Source organism: Aptenodytes patagonicus, chromosome 3, assembly GCF_965638725.1.
Source record: "Aptenodytes patagonicus chromosome 3, bAptPat1.pri.cur, whole genome shotgun sequence".
Taxonomy (NCBI): Eukaryota; Metazoa; Chordata; class Aves; order Sphenisciformes; family Spheniscidae; genus Aptenodytes; species Aptenodytes patagonicus.
Genome location: NC_134951.1, coordinates 131,687,623 through 131,714,348, shown reverse-complemented (window position 1 = coordinate 131,714,348; position 26,726 = coordinate 131,687,623). Strand labels below are relative to the sequence as shown.

The 26,726-nt window shown below is 41.8% G+C and overlaps 1 protein-coding gene across 5 annotated transcripts in view; it reads right to left on the bottom strand.

Annotated features, from left to right (window-relative positions):
• Window positions 1–26,726, bottom strand: part of RALGAPA2 (Ral GTPase activating protein catalytic subunit alpha 2) — a 141,108-nt gene that overhangs the window by 11,204 nt on the left and 103,178 nt on the right. For 4 of the 5 annotated variants that reach the window (XR_012995066.1, XM_076335262.1, XM_076335263.1 and 1 more), the window contains one exon: window positions 5,924–6,045. Coding sequence is in view for 4 of the 5 variants with exons in the window: in XM_076335262.1 (XP_076191377.1) it covers window positions 5,924–6,045 (122 nt within the window). In the remaining variant the exon portion in view is untranslated. Of the gene's footprint in view, window positions 1–4,027; window positions 4,055–5,923; window positions 6,046–26,726 lie in introns of those variants that run through there. The other variant, XM_076335265.1, reaches the window with a different exon arrangement.

Sequence of the window (26,726 nt, the reverse complement as noted above, 5' to 3'; positions counted from 1 at the left end):
ACAATTTCACCAAGCAGGAAAGGACCATCCGCCACCGGGCTCTGCTTCTTCGCAATACTGAGATGCAGACAGAGCCTCAGCGAGTTCTTAGGTGAGCTGGTAGCTACCATGGAGGGAACACAGTGATTGGAGACCTCTGTATTTCTGAGCCAAGGGTTTCGAGGCTGGCAGTGACGGAGATGGTTATGAAACTGCCATTCCTGCCGACAAGTACAAGTTAGGAGTTACACGCACGCGACAGCACGGTGCTGAAAGCCGCCCCAGCGCAGCATTCAGTTGCCGGGCACTGGATGTTCCTGTGGTGGCGAGAAAGTCCAGGCAGGCGGTAGCTCTGTGGAAGAGGGGCAGGAAAGCCACACACAGATCACCGATAACCACGACCACAGCGGTAAGGAGCCCCTCCTGAATCTGCTTGTGCAGCTTCAGGATCCCTCCGAAGGCAGCCCGAGCAGCTGGCTGGGATAGGCTGCTAACCCAGCAGTGAAAGATGCTCTAGTTTGCCGAAGATCAGCTGCAAGAACTATATGGATTAAATAGAGAGAGGAAGCAGGCCAGGTCCCTGTACCTCCTCCTGAATACTCTTCAGAGGGAAGGGGAAAAAAAAACCCAACCACCTTGAGTCTTGCCTCCTTTGGTAACTCTTCCCACTCCCCTGCTCCACCTCCCTAAGCTTTTCCCCTTTGTTTACTGCCTGGACAACCTCTACAATTGCAAAGTCTGGCACCTATGATTGCACATTTTCCTTCTCACCTACTGAGAACTAAGTTTATGCAGACCTCGTAATGAGCTCTGTGCTAATGACTTAACTTCTCGTGCTTCCTTCCACATTTGAGGGCAACGCCTGTACTGGAAAAGGAAGGATTCGGCACAGAGGTTCGAGCCCGCATCAAAGCGCCGTGTGTAGCTCCACAGCAGCGTCCCCGTCCGGCCGGTAACAATTGCCAGATGATTTCAGCACCGCCTCTTCTCACAGTGGAAACAGCTGAGCAGTGCGCTCTTAGCTGCCAGGGTTAGTCTGGAATTTTCTAAGTCCCACTTACTAGAAACTAATTTTTCAGTTTCGGGCAACACTGTCATATTGATCAAACCCAACACTTGGCATGTGCTGCTTATGCTGTAATATCATGGCACAGCTACTCCTTTTCAGATGTGTATTTTTTAAATATTCAGCTCCATCCGGCTTCCCTAAAAATATGCAAAATATTATACGGAACCTGGAGAGACTTTTATTCCACCTGGCACACAGAACTCGCAAAACATCCTACAGATTTTCAAGGAAAATGCACAGACAAAGAAGTAAAAAAACCCAGAAAAAACAAACCAAACAAAACCAAAATGAATCATTGCTCAGTTAGCATTAAAAAGAATATAAGTCTGTTTAAGACAACAGTTACTTGGGGTTTGTTTCTGTCAAAAATATATTTTAAAATTACATTTGAAATATTCCTTTTGCTTTAAAGTGCGAAAGATAAAGCTCAGCACCTAGCAAAAAGTGTTTTAAAATAAACCAAATCTTGTTTGTTGTACATTCAAGTATTTTCTACAAGAAATTTATTCATGTAAAAGTCTGGAGACAAAAGAAAAGCATGTGTCACCTTTTCAACAAAAAAGGCTGCAAAATCTCAGTTTTATGTAAATAAGCAGGCATGGCTTCCAAGGCTTTAAAACCAGGGAATGCTGCAAACGTCTATAGTTCCTCAACTCAAGTGTTGCTCCTGGGCAATGCTATAATATTCATTAAAGAATCCATTTATCAACAGATACCACATGTCAGAGTTTTCCAGCACAGTTTTCCTGACACGCCACTGAAAACGATGCTTTAAAAAAATTAAAATGGAAAGCAATAATCCGAGATGCTTTTGCCTGCCGTTTCATTCCACAATAGCTATTAGCAACTAAAAAAGCGAAGATTTACACTATATCCTTTCTGATAACGTCAAGCATTATGCTTTATTTTCCAAATCATTAGCATGCACAAGAATGACCTCATGGTGAACAGATGCACTTGGATATGGCAGTGATTAGATCAGTCCTCTCAGCAGTCAAGTGTGCCCATTTCAATTAACCCTTTGAAGCACTAACTGCAAGTCTACACTGCTGAAAAGCAGGTTTGTCGGTTCTCTTGAAAGTAGAAATCTACCCTTGTAAGTATAAAACCCTCAAATATAAATCTTTCTCTGGCGGAAAAGTTATCTCTTTTCCTTTCTAGAATATCCGACTCTTTCCATTTTCTAAGGGTTAACACGATTCTGGCTTCTGATCTTAAATGGAAAAAACAAACAACAAACGCTTTTTAGTCAGCAGAGGTAATTAAAGTTGGAATGCTTTTGTATCTGTTTCTGCCTGTTTCATTTTTATGATTTTTTTAAAGAACACACAAGTATTTTGTTGAATAACTGTTTTTCTTTTTGGCTGAGGGAGCAAGAACAGAAAAAGATAGCAGCTTAAAACCCCGTCCTCTAAAATGAGAGAAATCTGCAGAGGGAAAGGATAAGAATAATTCAATAGTGTTGGATTACTGAGGATTTCCTGGGCTGACTCTCATACCGAGCCTAATTAAAATACAGCATGTAATGTACCAGTTTAACAACAAAGGACTGTATTCTCATCTTTTGTTCCTAATCTGCACATCCCCTAAATGAGTTCAGGGATGTCCATTCTGCCTACCAGGCTGCATTTTCAACGTTTAAGATATACAGGGCTGTCTATGATACATACAGGGAGTTTAAGGCTCTACTTCTGAAAACAGCAAAGGAGGTCAACTGGACGATTTTCGTGCATAAAATGTAGCACCTGCAAGACTATTTGTGATATGGGAGACTAAGCCAGGGCATACTTCAAGAAACCCACATCCCATCTGAATCTAGGGAAGCATCCCTAGAGGCAGTGTCAGAAAACATAAAAACATTTAGTTCAAATAAATAGATCATAGTTAATAATACACCAATAACGTGTGTCATTAACAGCTACATATTCGATTCATTTAATGGTCTTGATTTGCTTCTTATACTGTGTTAACTACTAAAACCAATCTTAATTTTAATAAAAAACGTACTTACTCATTGACCCTTTCTATTGTGCACATGTATACACAGCTATGACAGGATTACAATTAGGTGGTATTAAGAATAAGATCAGAGGAGAATTAATCTTAAATTTACCTGAGAAGTTTAAGCAAGGCAGGGTTAGTAGCATCAGCTGGCTTGTTACTTGACAAGGGGAAACACAGACCTGTGTCAGCTCCATACATTTATTGCTCCGTGATTCATTTTTTCTGTTTCAGAATAGAAATTCCCCTTTTACATGAAGAAAAATGCCATCCATATTTCTTAAGTGGCAGACAGCTGATTTTGCAGGCATAGGACAGGTGAATCTACGCTTGGAGGAGGTCTAACTGCCCGCGGCATGAGGGAACAGGCTGCATGCTGGAAAACACAGAGCTGCTGCCGTTCACAGCCCGAGACCGTCCTGCTTGCCCCCGGCTGTGCCCACACCGACAGGGGAACTGGCGGCTCCAGAATAGTTTTTCATCCCTTTCTAATCATTAACAGGGATGAAGAGATGGCTGCAAACTTAGTCAAATTGCACCCGAGCTGGTTCTTTATTTATTCCCGGATGCTGCCGGTACATTTGTAGTACCCCGCCAAACTAAACCACAATAAACATGGAAACAGGCAAGGCTGAGGCAGATGCTCGTGATGCATACGCAGCTCCGCACAAGGCTCCCTGCTCGTGGGACGGGGACTCGCCCGAGCGGCGGCTGCCGCCCACGGCTGGCAACAGCGGCTGAGTTAGGAGGCTTACATTCAGCCTCCTTGCTGACTGCCAGGATGGCATTTGATGGAAAATACATCCTAATGGCAACGACTGACACAGCTCTTGGTAATACTCGACTAAATATGCAAGTAAGTCAGTAGGTAACGTGAGGAGACTCTCTGAAGCAAAGATTTTCATGCCAGAAGTCATGACTGGCCTCTGGTTTCTTTGTGAGCATGAAATAAATTCTGGCGTTCGGAAGTCTGAAAATCAGGACATGACTGTGGCAGGTTTTACTCTTAAAAAAAAAATAAAATAATGAAATCATAAAAGCGCATTCAGGTACTAATGATTTAACAGTGTTCTGAAAAACTTAAGTAGATATTAGGAAACATTTTAAATATTTTTGGCATACAAAATATATCACAGACTTCAGAAAGTATGACTACGGAATTATCAAATGAATCTGTCCTTGCTTGTTGAACTAAATTTATATATAGTAAGGTCACTGTGTGCTGTAAGAAGAACGTGAAAACTAAATACAATTATGCATAGAGCAAAGCATTTAAAATATATCAATATATCTACATTTTTATTTGCTGATACGTCAACAGATAAATGATTCAAAGTGCTAACAACACTGGGCATGAAATCTACATTTCTATTGAAACGGATACATTTTTTTTGTCTCAGGCTTTTGGCAGAGTGTATAAAAGAATTTAATTCACAGCTGTTCTACTTTTTAATGTAGAAAACATTAATCAAAGCTTTAAGTTTTAAGCTTTTCTAATGTTGTTTAGTATTCCAGTTCAACAAAGATCAATAGAGGCCATCCCTGTGTTTCTTGACGCCTCTCCAGGAAGCAGAGGCGCGATTATGTAAATAGCACCGGTTCCCCTTTACTTCTGCCAGCTTGCTTATCTCCAAAGCCTTCTGCCTGCTGCTACTGGCGACCAATGCAAGGACATGCATATACCTCTTATCTCCTAACAAAGCTCTGAAAGCTCGAGGATTGGAGCCAGTAACGTTAAACAATGATGCACGGCTGATTTTATTTGTAAGTGATTTATTTTAGTAAATTTAATTTCTTCCTTCAATTTTTCAGTTTAGATGGAAGATACTTGCTAACAAGTCAGGCTAAAGAGAAATAGAGCAGATGTCCTGCAACGTTTATATAGGTTTGAAATAATCTATTAAACAATCCGAAAGAGTAGCAGGGGATAATAAGAAAGTGCCAGTTTCACCCTATGAGTGTAAAAAAAGGGATTAAGGAATCTTTGTTAAAGAGTCCAACACACGGTGACCATATACTTTTTGGAGGCTGGAGAAACAAATCTTGAGGGTACTAGAAATCTGCATTTCAGAGTCAAAGCTTCCTTTCAGGAGACGCTTATTTAAACTCAAATAAAACAGCAAAGTAGCAGTTCATATCTTACTGACTGCATGCTAACTTAAAATCTCGATCGGGCACATAAGGAATAAATTCACAGAGGTCAGCATTACATTTTCATCTTTCGGTAGGGCTGATGAATGATGATCAGCATTAATGTGTGTGTATATACATATACACATGCACTCACATACGTATATCTATACATATATTAAAAAAAAAAAACAAACAGGTTCCAGGCCAGGTGTTGGAAGGAAGCCTGAAATTTGCTCATCTATATTTAAGGGAAATGTTAGCATACTGCACGCTGCTATGATTTTCTAACAGAACACCGTTCTTACATTTCTTTTGCATTAATCCCTGACCCTGGTATCTCAGCAGCATAATCCCCGTTTAGCATTAGTAGCAACGGCTTCTACTGTGAGGAACTATTTTTCGATAAGTAAGCACCGATTCAGGCATAGCTTTTGAACAACATATTCCCAGCTCAGCAAGAAACCCACACTCCTGAATGAACCAGAGCACATTACTGAGAGAAAGTTCATTAACCTTGCTAGATTCGGGGGTTAACAGGATAGCTGAAGAAAGGAGCAGAGTGAATAGCTCTGATGCAAAACAAATTAAAATGAATGTCATCATTCCTTTTGATATTCATTAGTTGATTCAGGGGAAGAATGGTCTTCTTAAATTTGCAAGCATTTATCTACAAAAAACAGGTGTACATCTGCTGCTCAAGTGCTTCTTAGTGCTAAAGAAGAATAACGTGCAGAGACTCACCAGTTCCACCGAGGGAGTAGCTGGGAGAGGGAGAAAAGACCTGAGCGGCAAAATCCTCAAATGTCATTACTTCTTTATGGTTCTGGATTATTGCTTCGAGATACAGAGCTCTTTCTTCATAACTGCAATGACCAGGTTAAGGAAATGTGTGTGCAGAATTAAATGCTGTTACACAACGTCCACGAACACCAGCACTTCAGATCCACAGCAACACTAACCAGGCTGTACATGGGCACGGAAAAGAGGGGACCAAAATTGCCCAGTGCTGCTTAACAGTTCTGAACGCGAGCAACGAGGAGTGAACACACTTACTGGCTTGAAATTAAGGGTAATACTTTTTAGCTTCATGAAGGAAAAGCAGTGACTCAGTAGATCCAACAGATTGCTAAAGTTACCGAGGGCAGAAACAAACCCCCCAGACTGCAGGCTTTTTAAAACTGAAACCCAACTTTAACAGACAAGCTGTGGCATTATGGAAAGTTCCTGGTACACAATTTTCCTATTACAATGACCCTGTCAGACTAGAAAAATTATTAGATTGGAGAAACAAGCTACAGGACAGAGGAGAAACCCCCCCACATACTTATTTGATCACTGTACTCCTTAAAAGAAATTAACCGTAATAAACACAACTCCTGAAAGCATGAAGTTTATATTTAAGGCAGGTGCTAGAAAGTGTAATCTTATGTATCCTAAATAAACGATGCACATTGGAAAAAAACACCCCACAACTTGCATGCATTATAGTCTGCATAATGCAGACAACAAAGCAATCTAAAATCAAGACTATTGCCTTTTAATTAAAACTCGGCAACCTGGAACACACAGCATTCAAATGTGTAATCAAAAACCAGTCACCAATAAAACTTACAAGCGTAACAAGCTGAAGCAACTTTCCAGCTGTCTTAATAGGACCCCTGCTTGCGGCAGCTTTTCACAGCGGAGAAAGCAAATCTTTTCCTTTTGTGTGCAGCTTCTGTTTTCTCAGAAGGTGAATCATACACTTCCAATAACAGGATAACGTCTGAAACAAATCTACAATGGGCTGAAGAACCTCACGTATGACTTTATGAATTAACGCTCGCAGGAGCCAGTATGACATCTCATTCTCCGTTTCCTCATTTAAAACAAAAGTTTTCAGATCCTCATTGCGTTTCTGTTATGGGGAAATGCATTCTAACTCTGCAAGACTGTTACGTGGGAGCAAAGGCCAATTTAAATTTAGAAATTAGGAGCAGCGAGAATAACACCAGTGACAACGTAATGCAGGTGAGGGTATTTAAAATTGAAAAGCATTACTAATTAATATTGAAGTGCCATTTGTGACTTTCATTACATTAACAAAACCACTCTGAAACAGTATTTAAAAAAAAAAAAAAGTCAGAGTAAAGCGGTACTTAAAAACAGGATGCGATAGTCTAGTGTTCTACCTCAAGGGGAATAAACAAAGCGCATCTTAATTGCATGCAAGTTCCTATAGGCATGGTGGTAAAAAAGAAAAAAAAGAATTTTGCTTTTAATGCTAGCAGAAGACGATTGATATGTGATAAATCTTCTTATAAACTTCCCGTGGAAGCCTGAAGAAAGAAAATCAATACATAGCATTTCAGAGTTTGCACCTGCTGACAGCGTTATTTGCTTAGTTTTTCTCTCTCTTTTCCCTAAGCCCAGGAGAACACATTCCTGATAGCGCAAGCATTAGCCCGCCTGCGTTTGGGGCTGCCTCCCTATTATGGGCTGAACTCCTGATGACTCTTGTTAATGAATAGGCTGCCAAACTTCCTAGGAGAGGAGGCACACGCCTGGGCCCTATTCTAAAGGGACTGACGGATGCCATTCACTTCTCATTATGAAGATGCTTATTCTCCGGCGCGCTCGGCTGTTGCCAGGGCTGTGCGGAGCGCGCGGCCGGGCGAGCGGCGGCCCCGCTAACAGCGGGACGCGGGGGCTGCGCGGCCGTCTGGCGAACAGCCCCTCCGACACGGAGCTGGCACGTGCTGGCGCAGCGGGAACAGACCCAGGCGTGACAAATTACTGAAAGGGCTCGGCTAAACTTGCGGCTGACGACCACCTGAGCCTGCGGACCGGCCATCAGCGCTCGATTCATTGCGCAGCCTTTTAGGCTGCGGTCTGCTTGTGGGCCCGCTTTAAACAAGGCAGAGAGACTATAAAGGCTTTTCATGCTATGCCTAATAATATCCTGCTGTTTAATGAAAGACCTTGCACATCTAACACATAAGCATACAATGCGCAGAACAACTGCTAACACACCAGAAGTTTGTACCGATTTTGCTAAATATTGCACGGAAAAAGAGAGTGAGGAGATTTTGACTAGGTTAGCTTTACATCTCGTAAAAATCCTTATTTATGAGATGGAAGACACCCCTAACCACACAGAAGACTGGAAAAAAAACCACTCAGCCAAACAGCTGGGCAGCTACAGGAGAGGCATCTGAAAAATAAGAGACTGAGCCGAGTTTAAGCCAAGGTCCAGAGAGCTGTGTAGATCAATCAGCAGCTTTAAAGGCGTACGAGGAAGATCCCAATTCAGTGCCGCTCTTGCAGATTAAAAACCTGAAAGCGGTAGGTGCAGATACCACAGACTCAGCGAGGAAGACTGCTGCATTTCACCACCACCCTTGTCAGCTCAGCACACTCCTTATGTCTCTCCCAGGCTCCCCTAAGCACAACTACCAGGAGCACCAGACAGCAGAGTGGCTCCTGCCATACGGGCAGCGAGTGAGATGCTCGTACTAATTTTCACTTACAGCCTAATCTAAAAAGCGTTAAGTCACTGCAGGAAAATTGAACTAAACTCTCTGCTATTTCTATTTTAATACATACACATATTAGGGAAAACAGTTTGGATTCATTAAAAAAAAAAAGTCAACTAAAGTTTTACCAAAGTTTAGGAATTTTAACGGAGGCATTAGGAACGTACTAAACAAGCTGTAAAGAACCCTCTGAAAAATACCTCCGGCCTGTAAATATAGGTCAAGAAAGCAGCATGACAGCACGAATACTATCTGATCTCTCACACAAAATCTTTGTTCTGTAACTTATTGAAGTTGCGCTTCTTGAATGCAAACAAAACCACCATTTTGCTACTTAATTGTGTTTATGTCAGAATCTTCTGTAGGCATCACCACGTTAGTCATCTGTCAGAGACCGTGGAGTCCCAAGTAATGTATTTTGAGGATCCGAGAGAACATAACATACCCGAAGAATAATAATATGAGATAGATGGGGAGGCGGAGGAGAAGACTCAGCATTTCAACACCATTTGTACAGGAGCAGTCTGAAACAGTAATTTTCAATTGCAACCTCAAGAAACTTCGTATTTATCACCATGTAAGAATGCTTTCATCCAGATAATCACTAATGTAATACTTGATCTGTCAAAACTGCAGCCCTTGTAAATGTGCTGTGCCTTCATCCTTAAGAACCAGTGATGCGACTTACTTACATGTTAGAACGTTAAGCTGAATCTTTTTCATATGAAATTTGTGTCATCTCTCTCCTGTGAGCTTTCAGCATAGCGTATCTGACACAAAGATGCCCACAAATGCTAAGCCTCGTTGCATTATTTAGATCAAGCCAATATGCACAGAGCACCATATAAACTACTCCTTTTTAAAAAATGCAACACATATATCAGCAAACTCCCATTCCCAGGTCATTGCTATGCTCTGGGTCGAGAAGGGCCAGGAAAAAGCTTGAAGTGCCTGGCTGGCTTTTCTACAGAAGCCTCAAGGCTAGATTGCTGAAGTGAAGCATGCAAATCATTTTCTGAAGACGGCCTGGCTGCAGAGAGGATGGGTTATGATCTTGAACCCTACCCCGGTGAAGAAGCTGGACAGCTGGCTTCCCTGATTAACTAAGCCCCCATTTATCTGAAGGTTTTGGGTGTCCCCTGAGATCTTCAGATAAATGGAGTTATACTAGACATTCAAAGGAGCTGATCAAAAGCAGCCTCTTTTAATATGTATGGCAATTTGACCCACCTCTTCAATGACTGAATATTTTTACATTTCGCTTCTACCAAGGCAAAACTCTAGAGCAAAATGTTTTCAATGGGCACAAACAATTTTATTTATTTCATATATTAAATAATGTAGAGAGCCATGACAAGGTGTGAATTATTGACCATGAATATATATAACTGTGGGAGAGCAGAAATTTAGCTCCAATTTGCATACAGCAATCAAATCTCAGTATTTGAATATTATGAGCTTTTATAACTGCTTTATCAGTTTCTCAATTATTTTAATAGTTCAACCATACAATGTAAGCTGTTTGAAAAAAAACATTAAAATGCTAAGATTAACTATTTGCAATAAACCATGTCATCTTATTGCAAGCAGTAGGGTGATCTGTGAAGTTCTGTGGTGAAACACACGCAGGACCTCCTTCCAGATGGAGAATCCAAAAGAAGACAAAAGGTAGAATTTTTTGAAAATTCACCAGAGACGCAGGTACAAGCCAGTGCACGGCTCTGACCTACAAGCATCACTTCCACATTTAACCTCTACAACATAGAGCCGGTTTCAGACACACGGTTTAAAACGTAAAGACTTTGAAAAGCCTTCAAAGTCCTCATCACCGGTGTTCTGCAGGTGAACCGAGCCATCCCGGGGTCAAGATCTGTCCAACATTTCCCTCTCTGCACATACACACAACGTTAAACCATAAATAACTACGTATTTAGAAAGAGGGGGAACATAGAAGACGATTATTCAAACAGATCCTGAAAATTTAGAACTTTTGCTTATTAAACTTAACTCTGTGCTGACCTCAAGCAAAAATATCAGCTACCCATCACTGCTGATGGTAATGGCCAGCAATTCCTTCCCCACGCTATTTTTAGAAAATAAAAACATTTTGGCAACATTTATATACCCTCACTAACATATGGAAACAACCGTGTAGTTTGTTGATACAGCACTCTCTTCCTGCAAATAAAAGACAAAATTATTTGTGGGTTTGTGAACAGGCAAAGAGAGAATTGACTGGCTACTCTCCACGGCTTGCTGGCTGTAGCGTGCCAGTGCCAAGGGGCTTTAGTCCCAGGACTGGAACCCAACCGCTCAGGTCCATGGAGAGCACACACTAAAATGACTGTTCCTCCGGCTCCAGAGGGACTGCCAAGGAAGTTAATGCGGACTGTTGGCATGCACCTATTGCAATTCCCATCTGTCATGTGAATCCCACCCTGAGAAGGGCTTTCGGGGCATCTGGCCAGTGGAGAAGCTGAAAGTATAGAGGTAGACAGCTCCTTCCAGCCCATCAGACATCAAGGCTGTCTACATGTCCACATGCCAATTCCTTCTTCCACCCAACTAGGGAGACTTGAAGAAAATCTTTGAACTTATGCAAGAAGGCATGTTTCCCATATCTACGCTAGAGCTTTCCAACCTCACCGGTGCTTATACAGGTGATCACACAGGTAGTGTGTGGACAAGAGAAGGAAAACCTGTTTTGCACATAGCCGATTCCTTGGGCAGGCTTGCCAGACTCTAAGGCAGAGGAAATACAGGGCTGTGGTGAACTTCTGTTTTACTGATTGTCCTTTCAAGATTTCAGTACCAAAGAACTACTGGTAAGTCATTTCTGACCATGACACGTATTTCAGTATCCTCCTAATTTGTAACATAAGAACTAAAGATGGTTCCACAAAAAGGGTTTGCTCCTGACACCATGATAGCAGTTTTGAAAACAAACAAGAACATAAATGTTTGGGACTTACCAAAGTAGAATAAAGCAGGGACCATAAAATTGAGGTTAACATAAATGTATTGGTAGATTACCTTTATGCACCTAATTGTCCTCCTTAAGCTCTGAATAGGACAGAGTTACTGTGCTTTTAAAATGTTGTGATAGGCAATTTCAGTGTGAAACTCAATATGATTGATTGGGCTTGCCATCATTTATGGTCTAGTGACTGTCACTACTGCATAAACTTAACTGAAAACTTTTGGGGGAATTTTAGTAACATATATCCTTCATTGAACAGGTGCATTTAAACTATACCTGTCAACAACTGCAGATTTATGTGCTTTTTTTAAACCAAAGCATCTGAAATTAAAACTTTTCAGAGTGATGCATGTCTTAAACTGGTCAGTGTAACATGTAAGACATGTATTAGATGAGGCTGACTCTGTATAACTGTCCCAACTCAAACCAACGGTTTTGTGTGAGAGGGGAGCAAGATTGGCTCCACGGCTTGCCCCGTGGTCAGCCCCCAAGAAGGCCATCTGTCTGCGACGCAGCCGGGGGAGGCAGGGCTCGATGCTCTCCCTCGGCGCAGCAGGGCCGGCTGGTGCCAGGGCTGCTGTTCCTCCTCCTTATCCAGAACGGGCAGATGATCCTCTGCTGCCAAAACCAAGAGCTCATCCTCTCCGCAGCATAATTTTCTTCTGCTCTGCCACCCCTCAGTGCAGAATTGCACAGACAGGCAGCCCTCTTTCACTGCTGTGCAGGGGGGACTTGAGGAAGGATTTCCAGTCACGGGGGATGGCCGGAGCCCAGAACACCCTGGTGTACAAGAGATGTGACTCTCACTGAAACCGACAGGTACGGAGAGGTTTTCAAATGGATTTCTCGTTTGTGGAGCGTTTGCCCAGTGCCTCGGCACTGTGTCTGGAGCTCTGCCACCTCCCTCCCGCCAAGCGGGGCCTGGGTCTTTGCACAGGATTACAAAAGAATCTCAGTCCTGACTGATGGAGACGGGGCTTCAGAGACTGCCATAACACAGAATAAAAAATAACCTGTAATTGCTTCAAGTAACATGGCAGACTGCTACAGCATTTTCCAACATGCACTGTGCAATTCATTTGTTTCCTCACAGACGGTCGCCATTAATTGCTTTGAAGAGGAAAGTGAAACAAAACAACAACAAAAACACGTTTCACATGGTTTCAAACCATCTCTGTGGAAATCAAGTAACGTAACAGCAAAATCATACTGAAGGTGCCCCGAGGCAAAAAGCTCCAGCTCATGCTCTTCTGTGCGGAGCCCCGCTCTGGCGCTTGCTCTTGGCTCCCGTTGCTTGTTAGGTAGCACGTTGCCCAAGGTGTGCTGCGAACCACCAGTCTGGCAGAAGCACTCGCCTGCCGCTCTGGGATATCAAGAATATGTGGCACATTAGTCATGCCAAGTGCTTCAGGGAAAAATTTTGCATTTATTATGAATAAGGCAGAAAACAAGCTTTCATCTTAATTTACTCCTTCTCCTTGTGGGAAGCCCCTGGGAGCAGATACATTGTACCATTACAGACCGGTCATTTCATAGTAGGAGTGAAGGAACAGTGGGTTACTTTCCTGATATAATACAATTCTGTAATTTAACGGCACTCATGTTTATCCCTATCTGAAGCTTTTTTAATTCTAATGTAGAGTGCTTGTGATGATCTCCTACCAGGTATTCCTGTTTGTACAGATACCTGCTCTGCTGGGGGAAAAAAAAACCTTAGAAATGCACCTCATCTCCTTTATTAGCTTTGTTCTCATTGAGATCGTTCCTAATACAGCAGAAACGAAACACTACAGCAGTGCACAACAAACCAGTGGCAAAACTACCAAACACGCCTGTGCCTAGAAAAATGGCACTGTACATTTTGCATTGTGCAGTCAGCCCTCTGCATATCCAAGGTCCATTTAGCAGCTGTACTCCATGCTTCGCCATACTGATAAGGCTTTGATTAAAATATTTCAATTGATTAAAATGATAACATAATTGCCTATTATCAGTTAGTGCAGCAGAAGCCTGAACTGGTAAATCATTCCACAGGGCGCACAAAGATTTAACCACCAAGAAGCTACTTCTGAAAGAGTTCTGTATTGCAAGAACTATTGTATCTTCAGTCATACAAGTGTTTGGCCAGCAAATTAGTGGGGCATGTTTCCCCCAATATGTATTTTCTCTAGAAGTATCCATATAGTTCCCTATCCAATCCTGAGAGATACCCTAAAGGGACAGAAGCTGCTCAGGTCTAATTGAAAGTCACCTTCCCAGTGCCCCAAGGCAGAGAGATGTAGAGGTCCTCCCTCCTGAGAGCGGCGGGGTGAGTTATCTTCTGGCCATCTCCTCCAGCAAAGTACTTATTCACCCAGGGAAATAACCTGGAGACCACAAAATTAGAGATGGGTGGGAGAGGCCCAGAGAATGGAGGGTCGAGAAGATCTGCTGGTCTCCCTGAGGCAGCGCAGGCTGCAGGAAGAGATGGACCTTCAGAAGAACCTCATTAAGAGCAGAGCCTGGCCATGTCTTGCCTTTGCCTATGCACTGAGCAGGAGCTTATGAAAGGGAGCTGCCGTTACGCAGAGCCTTCGCCGTACAGGTCTAGAAGGAAAGCTGCCCGATGACTGCAGAAGACAAATCCCTAGGTCGTATTTTCAGAGAGCTCATTATAACACCGTAGCTGTCCCATTTTATCAGTGTATGTACAGCTGCCGATGCTCATGTTCTGCAATTATCTGGCTTGTTCCACAAACGGGGTGATCATCAAGGGATAAATAACTGGAGGAAAGGTCACATGTTACCGAGCAATGCTTCCCCCGTGCTTTGTTGCAGTCTTAATTTTATTCAAACACTAACAAAATGCACCTATTTCAGTAATTCCACTAATGAGCTGTTACTTTTGGACATCTTAGAAAAAGGGCAAAGGTACAAAGGTTCAATTATTTGTCATTTACTTATGCCTTCCAGTTCCTTCAAATTGGCTGCTTGAACACACAGGGATAATATACTATCCTTGGTCTACTATTGTTAGCCACATACCAGCAATACTATCGCCTTTTACTTTTATTATCCTCTTTGTTACAGCATGTGTGTGTTACAGAGAAGGGGAGGCTTCTTTTGAAAGCTTGAGTATTTTTCCACTAAAACAGTATTCTAATAATTTTTTGCTTGTGAACAGCAGCAGTAGGATTTTCAGAACCATTAAAAGTCGCCTACACCACCCTTTGGGAGGGATGGTAAAACTCCTGACAGCTTTTATCAGGCAAATCTTGAGAACTTTTGAAAACGTCCACCCTGTAATAACAGCAATAAAGACCGACTAATACAAAGCCACATGCAAGACTGTGAATCGATGTCCTTCCCCAACATGCAATCACTTCAGAGGTATCACTCAAGTGGTTGCAGAAATGACGGCTTATGAAGACAGATGCTGTACTGCATTAAAAGCCTCCCCAAAACTTTGTGCAGGAAAAAACCAGGCCTGTTTGCCTCAGGTGGTCAGCATTGGTAATTCTCATTCTTCAGAGAAAAAAGTGACCGAGTGACTGAACCCTTAGGAGAAGAGACTGCTTAGGAGACAGCAGTGCTGGTTTGGAGCTACAAACCTGAAAGCCACAAACCATTACTAGCGGGGTTTATATATATTGTGCATCTGGCTTCTGCTTAACGTGGGTGCTCTCTCAGAGCCTGAGGACTGCACCGTGTGGGTCAGGTTAAGGGGAAAATTGTTAACTCAATAATTTTTGCAGCATGTGTGGACCAAATATTTAATTAAAGTCAGACCTGGTGTGTGCTATCACACAATATAGCTGATCTGAATGTGCAACATAAAGACATTGTCCACCAGTGTTTGCGATTAATTCACAACTTACAGATGGCCATGCCACGTGGGTATTATTCAGCGTATTCCAAGTGCGAGACCCTCACTGGTAGCTTGGATGACCTAATGGAAACTAAAGGACCAGAACATGCTAAGTGAGAAACAAATATGCTATATCCACACAAATAAATTAAATATGCTGAGGAATGCTCTGGCACTTTACCTATTTTGTATGGAGCACCTTGCATTCATGCTATTAATTTTTTTTAGTTTCCAAAGCAGGATAGCTATGTCCAAACATTTTACACTTAAGAAGAGAGAAAGCCATACAGATGGGGATTATTATTACCTTCATTTTACAGAGGACGTAGGTACAGAGAGACTGAAAAATGTATTTAGAAGTTACATAGGATGATTTTGTCGTTAAGGAACTAGAGAATAACTTGGGTCTCAATTTTTTTTTTCCCCTTAACAGATTTCCTGTCTCTCCTGTTTTAATAATTTAAAAAAATGTAAATGATATATTTTTAAAACACTTCTGCTAACTGATGTTTTAGAAAAGTAAAGTGACTTTAATTAGGATTTTTTTTATGAATAGGAATTCTGTAGTTTTAAAATCTTAAGTAGAACTTGTTTTATTTTTGCAAAGCTAGAAATTCTCTCTCTCTCATAAGATAAAGCATCCATTTTTGGTAGCAATAGCAGACTCCAAAATACCCAAACCTTTGGTTAGTCTTGGACTTCAGCATCTTTAGCTTTGGGCCACATACATGTATTAACTGGGGAATCAAGTTCGGGGGAGAAGCAGAAACAGTTTTTCTGGTAGCTTATTGTTTGCATTTGACAGCTGTTGGAAACTGCTTACATGCTGGAAATATTAATAGTCTTGATGGAGATAAGTGAGGCAGGCAGGCAGGAATTAGAAGAGCTGTTTATCACATGGCTCTCCTATATGGTTGCAACTTCCTCTGGACAAGTCAGATAATACAATTTGGTCCTAAAACATGCGCAGCAGATAGTGGAATGTTTACTCGGAGCCGTAACCAGAAAATAAAGGCGGCAGCATGGTTAAGTAAGTGAAAGCCTTGCACCTTCTTGTTAAATGCTGGGCTGTTCCTGGAGGTTTACGCAGCCACAGCAATTACTTTCCGAGTCTACACAGGGGGGAAGGAGAGAATCTTTTCTCCTTCCTACGGACCTTGTTTCAGTGAGTTATGCTTCTGTACCTCATTATTAGATTGCTGTAATGTCCTATATGTGTACCTTTACCCTCAGGGCACGCAAAAACAAAGCTGATACAGAATGCAGCTGCCTGCTTATTAAGCAAGAACCCACGTTGGGAGGACAGCTAGCCACTCAGCCAGGATCCGCACTGCCTCCCTGTGATGAAATTCCAGGTGGAGCTCAGAGGGATCCTGCAAACCTCTAAATCCCGAGGTGGTGGAGCCCGGGCAGCCAGGGGACCTCCTCCTGGGGATGCTCTGCAGTGAGCGCAGCCTGTGCCGAGCACAGTCTGGGCTGCAATTCTCTCACCATAAATGAGCTGCTAGCGGGGGAGTACTCAGCTAGCTAGACCAAATCTCCCTATCTTTTACTCAGACTTTTAGGAAAGGCGCAGACTTGCCTGTAAGGTCTGAGAGTTTATTTTATTAATGATATCAGTTGATGACAAAATGCTGTTGGTAGTCACTTATATCTTAAAATTTTATAATAAAAAAAGATAGCCCATAAAAGCATAAGAAAGAGGCTTATAAAAGTTTTCGAAAATATGTTGTTATACTTTGGTCATTGGACATATGAAAATACACAAACACACAAATATATACATATAGACTTACAGGCACATGTGTGTCTATTTAAACATATGCGCCTGTGTACCCTTCTCAGTATATTTTAACATTACTACACTTATTGCCATCACATTCTCCAAATGCAAGCATATTCACCTAAAGTCAGAAATGTCACCAAACTAGTACACTGCCTCTTAAAAAACTCAAATGCCACATCAGCTCTACTCCTCAGCCCACTCTGTTATATAGTGCACCTTGAGAAAGGGTACAGGTCACTGCATTTCCTCAAAGTCCATATTTTCAAGCTCCATCACAGCAGTACGAAAGTGAATATACAGTTAAGAATCTCCCAGGATAACGGTATACTCAAGACCATTCAAAAACCGAATATACCAGCAATAACCTAACTCATTCTCAGCTTTGAAAATTAAACAACCAGAGACAGGGGAAGAGGAAGATAATGACAGATTCATAATTCAAAATTCTTGAGAACTGTTGTCCTGGTTTTGGCTGGGATAGAGTTAATTTTCTTCCTAGTAGCTGGTACAGCGCTGTGTTTTGGATTTAGTATGAGAACAATGTTGATAACACACCGATGTTTTAGTTGTTGCTGAGCAGTGCTTACACTAGTCAAGGACTTTTCAGCTCCTCATGCCCCGCCAGCGAGAAGCTGGGGGGGGGCACAGCCGGGACAGCTGACCCAAACTGGCCAAGGGGCTATTCCATACCATCCAACGTCATGCTCAGTATGTAAACTGGGGGGAGTTGGACAGGGGGCGGCGACCGCTGCTCAAGAACTGGGTGGGCATCGGTCAGCGGGTGGTGAGCCATTGCATTGTGCATCACTTATTTTGTATATTCTTTTATCATTATTTTCCCTTCCTTTTCTGACCTTTTAAACTGTCTTTATCTCAACCCATGAATTTTACTTCCCCTCCAATTCTCTCCCCCATCCCACTGGAGGGGGGAGAGTGAGCGAATGGCTGCGTGGTGTTTAGCTGCCTGCTGGGTTAAACCACAACAACTGTTCATCAGACTTACAAGACAATTAAGTAACTTGCAAGATAATTTTGCTACAGTAAATCAGAAGTCAACTTTTGTCTCAACATTACATTTAAATGAGAAGGGAAAGCAAGCAGAAATTATCAAAATACTTCCCTGCACATTCACTTCAGAAATCTGGACGCTTTGTAAGTTGAAAAAGGGATAATTACTGACAGCTTGAAGACGACAAGCAGTGCAAAGGCAGGAAAACACTTGCAAAATAGTTGACATAACTGAAGAGAGGAATCTGGTTCACCCAGCTACACGCCAACGCATCTCTTGAGGTAGAGCACACCAACCCTTGCGGGCAGCTGGGTGGCAGAGGGGGTCCCCACGGGCAGGGGGTGCTGAGGACAGCTCCTGCGCTGTGTCACCCTACCAAAACTGCGCCCCGCTCCCCACAGACCCCCGCCAGACCATGCAAAACGAGAGGACGTCTTCGAGCAATCGTGATCCAAAGCACCTTTCAAAAGCACAGAACCTTTCTCCGTAAACTAGCTGGCCTTTTCTCTAAAGAAGCATCGAAATTGCCTTACCTGGGAAACACCTGCATTACTGACTGCGGTTTTGTGAAACCGCAACGCTCCTTGCAGCAAAACCAACGCACGCCTGGGTGTGATTAATGAACGTATAACACACTCTTGACACAATGCTCTAAGTTGCTTACTAATTTACTAGATAGCTAAACACGCAGCCCTGCAGAACGGTGAGATGAGATGATGATAAAATTACCTAGAAAATCTGTGTTAAACAGGGAGGAGTCCACACTTCATTGTGTATTTGCATATATAACTTTCAGGGGCAGGGAGGATGGGCTGGCAATTGCAGACTCATATATCAGCTGAGATTATATTCATCTACAAATTTGCAGGTAAAAGTCTGTGTTTCAAGTTTCTGAGCAAGATGCTAAAAGTGTTATTTAAATGGTGCATACACGCCAAGGAAAAGTCAGGAGACTGTTGTTAGCTACATGAACAAAAGGAAATGCCTTTCTTGATTTTAAATAAATTGAAACAAAAATTGTAATTCAGTTAGTTTTGAATCAATCTTTTTGCCCACAATGACAGCAGCAAGCTGTCTGCTAAACCGACCTGCATCACATACACATCTTGTTGATGGGAGAATCTATGCCTTAAATGAAGGAGTAAAAAGTACTGTAAGCCTGATGAGAGGTAATGAATGAACCACTCCATTGCTTATAAGAATATAATACTCAGTGTGTCACTTGCACAAATATATTTCATTTCTTGATATTCAATAGTGACGTTTCCAGCTTTTCAAAATTAAATGTTTTCCAAATGTAAATCCTTGGAAAGCTTAATTTTTCTAAAAATACAAGGTTTTACAAACTGTGAAGCAGTTATTTGCAAACATTTATATTTATTATTTGTTTTTTAAAAGGATATACCATAAAGGATCTTAACACATAATCTAGAAAAAAATAAACTGAAATACCTTTAATCAAGCATGATTCCAGCTCCCCGCCCAGAACGAGTGCAACGACACTGATTTCTAAGAGTGCATACCGTCCCACGGCCAAAGGGCATTATGTGCGCGTGAGACTGGCCGCACTGAGTTGCTGATGAGCAGCACACGGACATATGGGATTCCTGGAATTTACCGGTATGGGATTTCACCTCCCGTCGCACACATACAAAGGTCACCTTTGCGCCTTGGATATAACCGATAGACTAGCAATCTCTCCTTCAAATTCTCAGTCTTTGGTTAAAGGAAAATCTTTTCAGATTAATTTATAATCATTTTTTTTCACCTACTAAAGGTTAATAAACCATCACTGTCAGTTTGATAAGAGTATAAGGATCAGGCAGCTACAACCATAACAAAATATAATTACACAAAATAATTTTGCCCCTTCTAGTTTATTACAGATCTTTTCATTATTTCTGGGACTAACACTAAATGGCTCGGTTTCAGGTCTATTATACTTGATAATTTACATTCATTACAGTCAGGGATAGGTAACTGTGGGGCTTATTATCACATCCATTAAGAGTGACACCATTTGCAAGATGCTCAACACTAAATGTACTTGTTGCTGCAGTGATACAGGCTGGGAAATTGCTCTACACTAGAGGATAGGAAGAAAGAACAAATGAGAAAAAGACCACTAAGAAATCAGTGGGATGTCCCAGTTTTAAATTAAAAAAAAAAAAAAAGAGGGGAAGGTTTAAAATTATAATCTGACATATTCATAACTGTTGTAGATATTCCAAAGCAGAGACCCAGGGACTGAGCAAGGGATCTCCTGGGCACGGGGCTCTGAGTAATAGAGACAACACATCGAAAAACATCTTCTGAGGTCTGATTTTGTGAACCGTGAGGCCACAAGAGCTTTCTGGGGGCTTAATTTCAAGCCAATACTTTCGTGCTGCCCCCTTTTCGTTCCGTACAAGCCCCTGTAACTCCCGCTCTACCTGAGCCCACCGGGGAGCCCTGGGAGCGGGGTCCCTGCCTGGCAGCCGTCCCCACTCCTCACCCCAGCCGCCCAGCGCAATCATGCTGTTTATTCCTCTGCAACAATCAGGCAGGCACAGCACAACACCTGGTACTCCGGTCCGGGGCCCTCCTTGGCAGCTGACTGTGAAATCTCCCTGCCAGGTGGTTGCACTTCAATTACATTAGCTAGGCATTGTAGGGTTAACAAGTATCCAGAGGAAATCTTTTATTCATATAACACAGTATGCCTTTTGTTGATCTTTGAATAATGTTGCTCAAAATCCATTAAATTAAAATACTCTTTCAAGCACACAGCCTGCAACAGGTACAGCAGTACGTACCCACCACTGTCTGCTCACGCAGCATTGTCATGGGCACACAGCCGTTTCAGGAAAATTTGATCCCCAAAAGCAGATGATTAAGTCAGCATTTAAAATAACATTTTTTTCCCTGGAAGTGACCTCTCAGTAGGGGGAATGGATTCCCCTTTCATTGCGTAGCTCAGCCAGTGTGCATGCTGTGATGTCTCTCCGTTTCCCCAAAGGAGTAAATTAAAATTCTGGTGCATGTTTATGAAATCTGCTTTTTTTACTTATAAAGTGGGGGTGGGGGGTGGAATGGGGAGGGAAGGAAGCAAAACTGAAAATGTAAGCAACTCCTTCACAAAAAGGCTAGTTAATGCAATAGTTTCACTGCTGCTAACTTCTTCTAAACGTTCTACTGTTTCTAAAAAAATTTCCCCATATGTTTTAAGCAACTCAAGTTGGCCATAGAGTCTTATCATCACATTTAATTATGGGGCAAGAAGTGAGCTAATGACTGAGCTGTATGATATACTATTTAAACAACAAAGTTCTAAATTCAAGCACAAAAGAAATTATGGTGAAAATGGAGAGAGAGTACTAGGGAGGATGCCGAAGGGCTGTTTGGGTGGCTACGCAGCCCTAGTTGACAGTCACTGTTTTAATACCTAGGACTAGTCAGTTTTAAACTAACTTTAAAAAAATGTGAGAGTAAGACTCAACCAGAAAACAGACTATTGTATGCAGGTAATATAATGCACAGAGGAACAAGAACAGAAGTGCCGAAAACTGCCCCAAGACAGTACAAAAGAAAAACTACTTCTGCGTATAGGAAGAAATTAGATTATAGAAATAATGTGAAGGGCTTTGAAGAACCAGCAAGGTGGTCAGAAAGAACTGATGAAGTGCCACTGGAGTCCTTTCCAGATCAGGGCATTTAGTCTGTGTTTTCAAATTAAAAGCTATTAAAGCGTACTGCATCACTAGAGACAGGCTGGAGTTGGGCTATGGAAGCTGCACATCACAGGGGAAAGAGGTGGAATGACCCGCCCCTGTGGTGAAGACCCCCCAGGTGCTCAGAAGATTGGGGTCGCACAAATACAACGGGGAACGTGTCAGTGAGCAATTCTGCTGCACAAGCAATGGGGCATTGGCAAAGGCTTTACACTCCTGCCCATCACCAAGGTGTCTGGGTTATGGAGTACACACTTCCACCGCGATGAGATTATGGCCGATTCACAGAATGGCAGCACTTTGTTAAAACAGAAAATTAATCTGATTTGAGAAGGCAAACAAGTGAGCTAGTGCTGCCACAGAGAAAGCTATGATGCAGAGTGGAATCCCACATGAGAGTCAGAAGCAACTTCTGCTCACACTCCCTGTGAGCCAGCACCAGGCAGAAGTGGATGACAATTGGTGACAACTGCGTACCTCTGGTCCCTTTCTCCAAGGCTATCAAAAAACCCACGTCAGAGCCCCCAGTGAAAGAGCGGAGCTGTTCTGCTCTGCACAGCCCTTTCCATCTGCTTCCTGCCAGATCTTTTTGACACATCTCATTTTCCAGACAGCACAGAAATGCTCTTTTGTGTACAGTGTTGAAGATGACCCACAAATCACCTAATGGGCCAACCCTTCCCCGGCATGTGCCTTGAAGCACCATCTCCAGCTTTATAGATCAGAAGAAGGATCCTAACAAAACATGTGTGCCGAGGAGCTAAATACCTGGTGCACGAGCCTCTGCAGGATGCCCAGGAGTCAGGCTGTTCAACCGGTTTCAGGGCACGAAAGGGGTCCAGGTTGCACAGCCCTCATCACAGAAACAGGCTGAGCAAAAACCTGGGAAGTTTTCTTCTTGTTCTTGGCTTCCACTGAAACTCATCATTTTCTTATTGTTAACGCTATTTCTTGAAGACAGTGCCCTTTAAGCTAAATTTCTGAAGTTCTTTGAAGTCCTTAACTGCTGAGTCATTTCAGATATATAAAAGGAGATCATGGGGATCCCAAAGAGAAAGGGGGAGAGCAGAAGATGAATTTCTAATGAAGCAAAGTTGGTGGAAGCAAACAGAGAAGGAGAATATATTGGGACAGTGACCTAGGGAAGAAGCTACACAGCAGTAATGCTGCGTGCTGCTGCCATCATGCCTCACTAGAAAATATTTCAAGTGCAGGCTTATGTAAGATTTTTCTTTATTTAAGTTTTCTTCCAATTTTTGTTAAGTTTTAAGTTTATCAATGAAATACCTGTCCAGCTATAAGCTTTCTGAACTAACATCTTTAATTAAAATTTAATTTTTAATTAAAATAAGAAATAATATGGGAAACAGTTTTAAACATGTCCAACTTTACTGTTTAATTTGCAACTTACTGTTTTTATAATTACAGCTTTTTGAAAGCTATAGTTTTCTACTGCTTGAGAAACACAAATTTTCTGAATTTTTAGCAGAAAGCTGTTCAGCATATTAGATGACACTTTCCTGCAATATCCATCACCAGGGGCTAGTTTACGGTTAACTTACTCTCTCAAAACTCGACCACCAAATTTCACCCAATTTTTAAAAGGAAGGTTTTTATCACTCATTTGTCAACTATTCTGTCTTCTATAGAACACAATCAACACTGAAATAACTCCTGCGCAGTTACACACTAACACTTTCCATATTTATCTTCACGAGGAATTCAGTGAACTATTTCTTCACAGTCAATAACAAAAGGAGAATCGGTGCCTTTGGCAAAAGTAAGAGTAGCTATAAACAGCCCTTCTCCATGCAAATTTGTTACTACGACTGTGTCATGACCTACATCAGTCCCCTGCTACGTGAGCTGCGGGTCGGTCCTGTGAGCAGCCTGCAAAATTTCATCCATTTGCTGGAAAATATCCGCTGCAACACAAGATGAGGCCATCCAAATAATTTCACTTGCTAATTAACTTTGGAAATACATTACAGCCTTGTCTTGAAGAGTGATTTTAACAGACTACAGTGCTTATTGCACTGCCAAGCTTTCTTTCTATTTTAAAACCGAGTTACATGACTTGGTATAACAGCAGTAACACTGACACACGTTAAGTGGATTATTTGAAATTAAATATTTGGCTTTTTTGCAACATCTATTTTCAATAAATGCCTTGGCTTTGCCGTGGTATTTATCTGTGCAGGCACACTGTTATCTGATCCCAGTGTATAATGCCATTAATATTATTGCATATTTATATTACGCTACCTTGAGCAAGGTTGGGCTACCAGGGTATTAGAATCTGCCTATATGAAGCAGATACTGTTCTGCAGCTCAAAACAATGACCAGCACTTCTGAATGAAAAGAGAGAAAGTGAACATTAGCACATCAAAGGCCCCTTTCTGAAAGAAGAAAAATTGCATGATGCACACTTTAATCTTTCTGACAATCTATGCATGGATTGAACTGAATTCTATTTCTCACACAAATGTGAATGCTTGATACGAGGACATCTTTACCAACAGCAAAAAGAACGGAGAAAGATGTGCTAGCGCAGTCTTTGAACTTTTAAAACATGGATTAGCATGCAATAATATTTAACAACTGATAGAACGACATCCTTCTTATCTCTCTTAATAAACCCAAGTAATGTAAAACACAATTACAGGCAACATAGAGAAAAACTGTTACAAATATTTTAATCTTAAAATAAAAAAAAAATTAAGAAATTAGTAGTAGACAAAATACAGGCAATATTAAAATCTTCATGTAATTTTCTATTATTTAAAATCAGTCACCCATCACGGAACAGCCTTAAGTGTAATTCACTTAATTAGCACTTCTATTTAGCTAACTAAGGGTGGAATGGGACCTGTGCTTATAGCTTTAAAAGAAAAATATTGCTAAAATATATATACAACATATATCACACTAATCATGCCCATTCTGCTGTAGTAAGCGCAGAGATCTGTGCATGTAGATCTTCTCGCACTGCAGAAGACTTATGTCAATCAGCCCGGAGAAGCAAACACTTAGGAGCTACTATTTGATCTAGACAGATCTCTGCTCAGCAAAGCATACAGAAAAGCACTTCCAGAAAACAAGAGCACCCGCCAACAGCACGATACTACCAAACGCTGCAAGAATGCCTCAGCAATACAGCTCTCTATACACTCTCCATCAAATCATTACTTCTTGCATAACACCGCAGACGGGACGACTTTGATTACGCCTTTTCTACTTAGGCAAGCCTTACTTTTATTCTGTTCCTTTGAAGAAGCAGCTAAAAGGAGAGTACAGGTAATCAGAACTCTTTAAGTGCGTTTCTTCAGCAGATACAGGCCTAGAAGATGGTACAGCAGCTTTGGAGGATTGCTGCAAGATGGTTACTCATGGCCACACATGAGATAGACCTGCAGCTGCCTGTGGAGCAACGAGAGGGAAAGGGAAAACGAGTGAAGGGCAAGATGTTTCTCCTCTCATTCCTTCATCAGGATGTTCTGTTTGCTGCTAAAATTTCACCAAGATTGTCTGTACATTTTTCTTCTGCCGACAACGTGTTAAACTGTTGACTCCAAATGCTTGCGGAGAGCATGAATGACATCCCAGAGCATCCCCAGGATGCATCCCAGAACTGCATCCTCATAACTATCAGCTTGTAAAGGAATGGCATGATTTCATAAACAAACCTTATTAAATGCACATGCTGAATGAATTTGTTCCTAAAAAAAGCCCAATTCATTTTGTTATAACTCAATCACAGCCAGTGGAATGACATCTCGGAAGAACTTAAGTAAGATCACAGTCTTTGACTTGTAGAACGTCACCAATGGAGAAAGCAGAGGCACCGAAGCTGAGCCTCACACACCTGATACCTCGCACAAACTGGTACATTCCCAAACAAAACACATGCACTTCCCAAAAAGCTTGAGAAAAACACATTTTTCTTGCAGCTATGTCAGTGACCTGAAAGTTAAACTACTTCAGTTACAAACAGGAGCAGCAGACCACGTTTAGATTTGCCTAAGTGGACTGTTAAAGTGTGAAGTCAGCAGTGAGAAGATGGGTTAGCATATGGAAATATAGGAAAAGGAATTAAAAATAACCGTTTTGGAAATCTCTCTTTTAGGGCAATGAAAACACTCAACATTCATGTTATAATTGGTCCAAAAGAGGACAGTGGCATGAGGAAAACCCATGACAAAAGATTAACATGGCTGAGAACTATCACGACATAGCAAAATTCGCCTGTGCCTTACCTTAGACACCCACAATGCTACAGAACAGCACACTGAAGGTACAACAAAAACCAGGGGCCCTTTATACTCATTTCGCAAATAACGTCTGAAATTTAGAAGGCAGGCAATACAGTTCACTTTTCTAAACACAGCGGCTTCAGCCCCATACCCAAGACTTATTTCACTTCATATTTTGCTTCCCCAGGATACAGCCTTACTCAAAGCACCAGCTAAAACACATACTGGGGGAGGAGAGAATGGCTGGACCAGACAGATGGTCTGCCTTTGGATGCTGAAAAGGATTTTGAGGGAGTTGAGTAGTATGACTTAATTCTTGTCCTGAATATTTAAGGTAAACACAGATCAGTCCAAATTAGGTAAAACACAACTACAGTACTACAATACTGTGCCATATATAAAAAACAGCAACAGATCATGAATGCAAAAATGCCCTAGGCAAA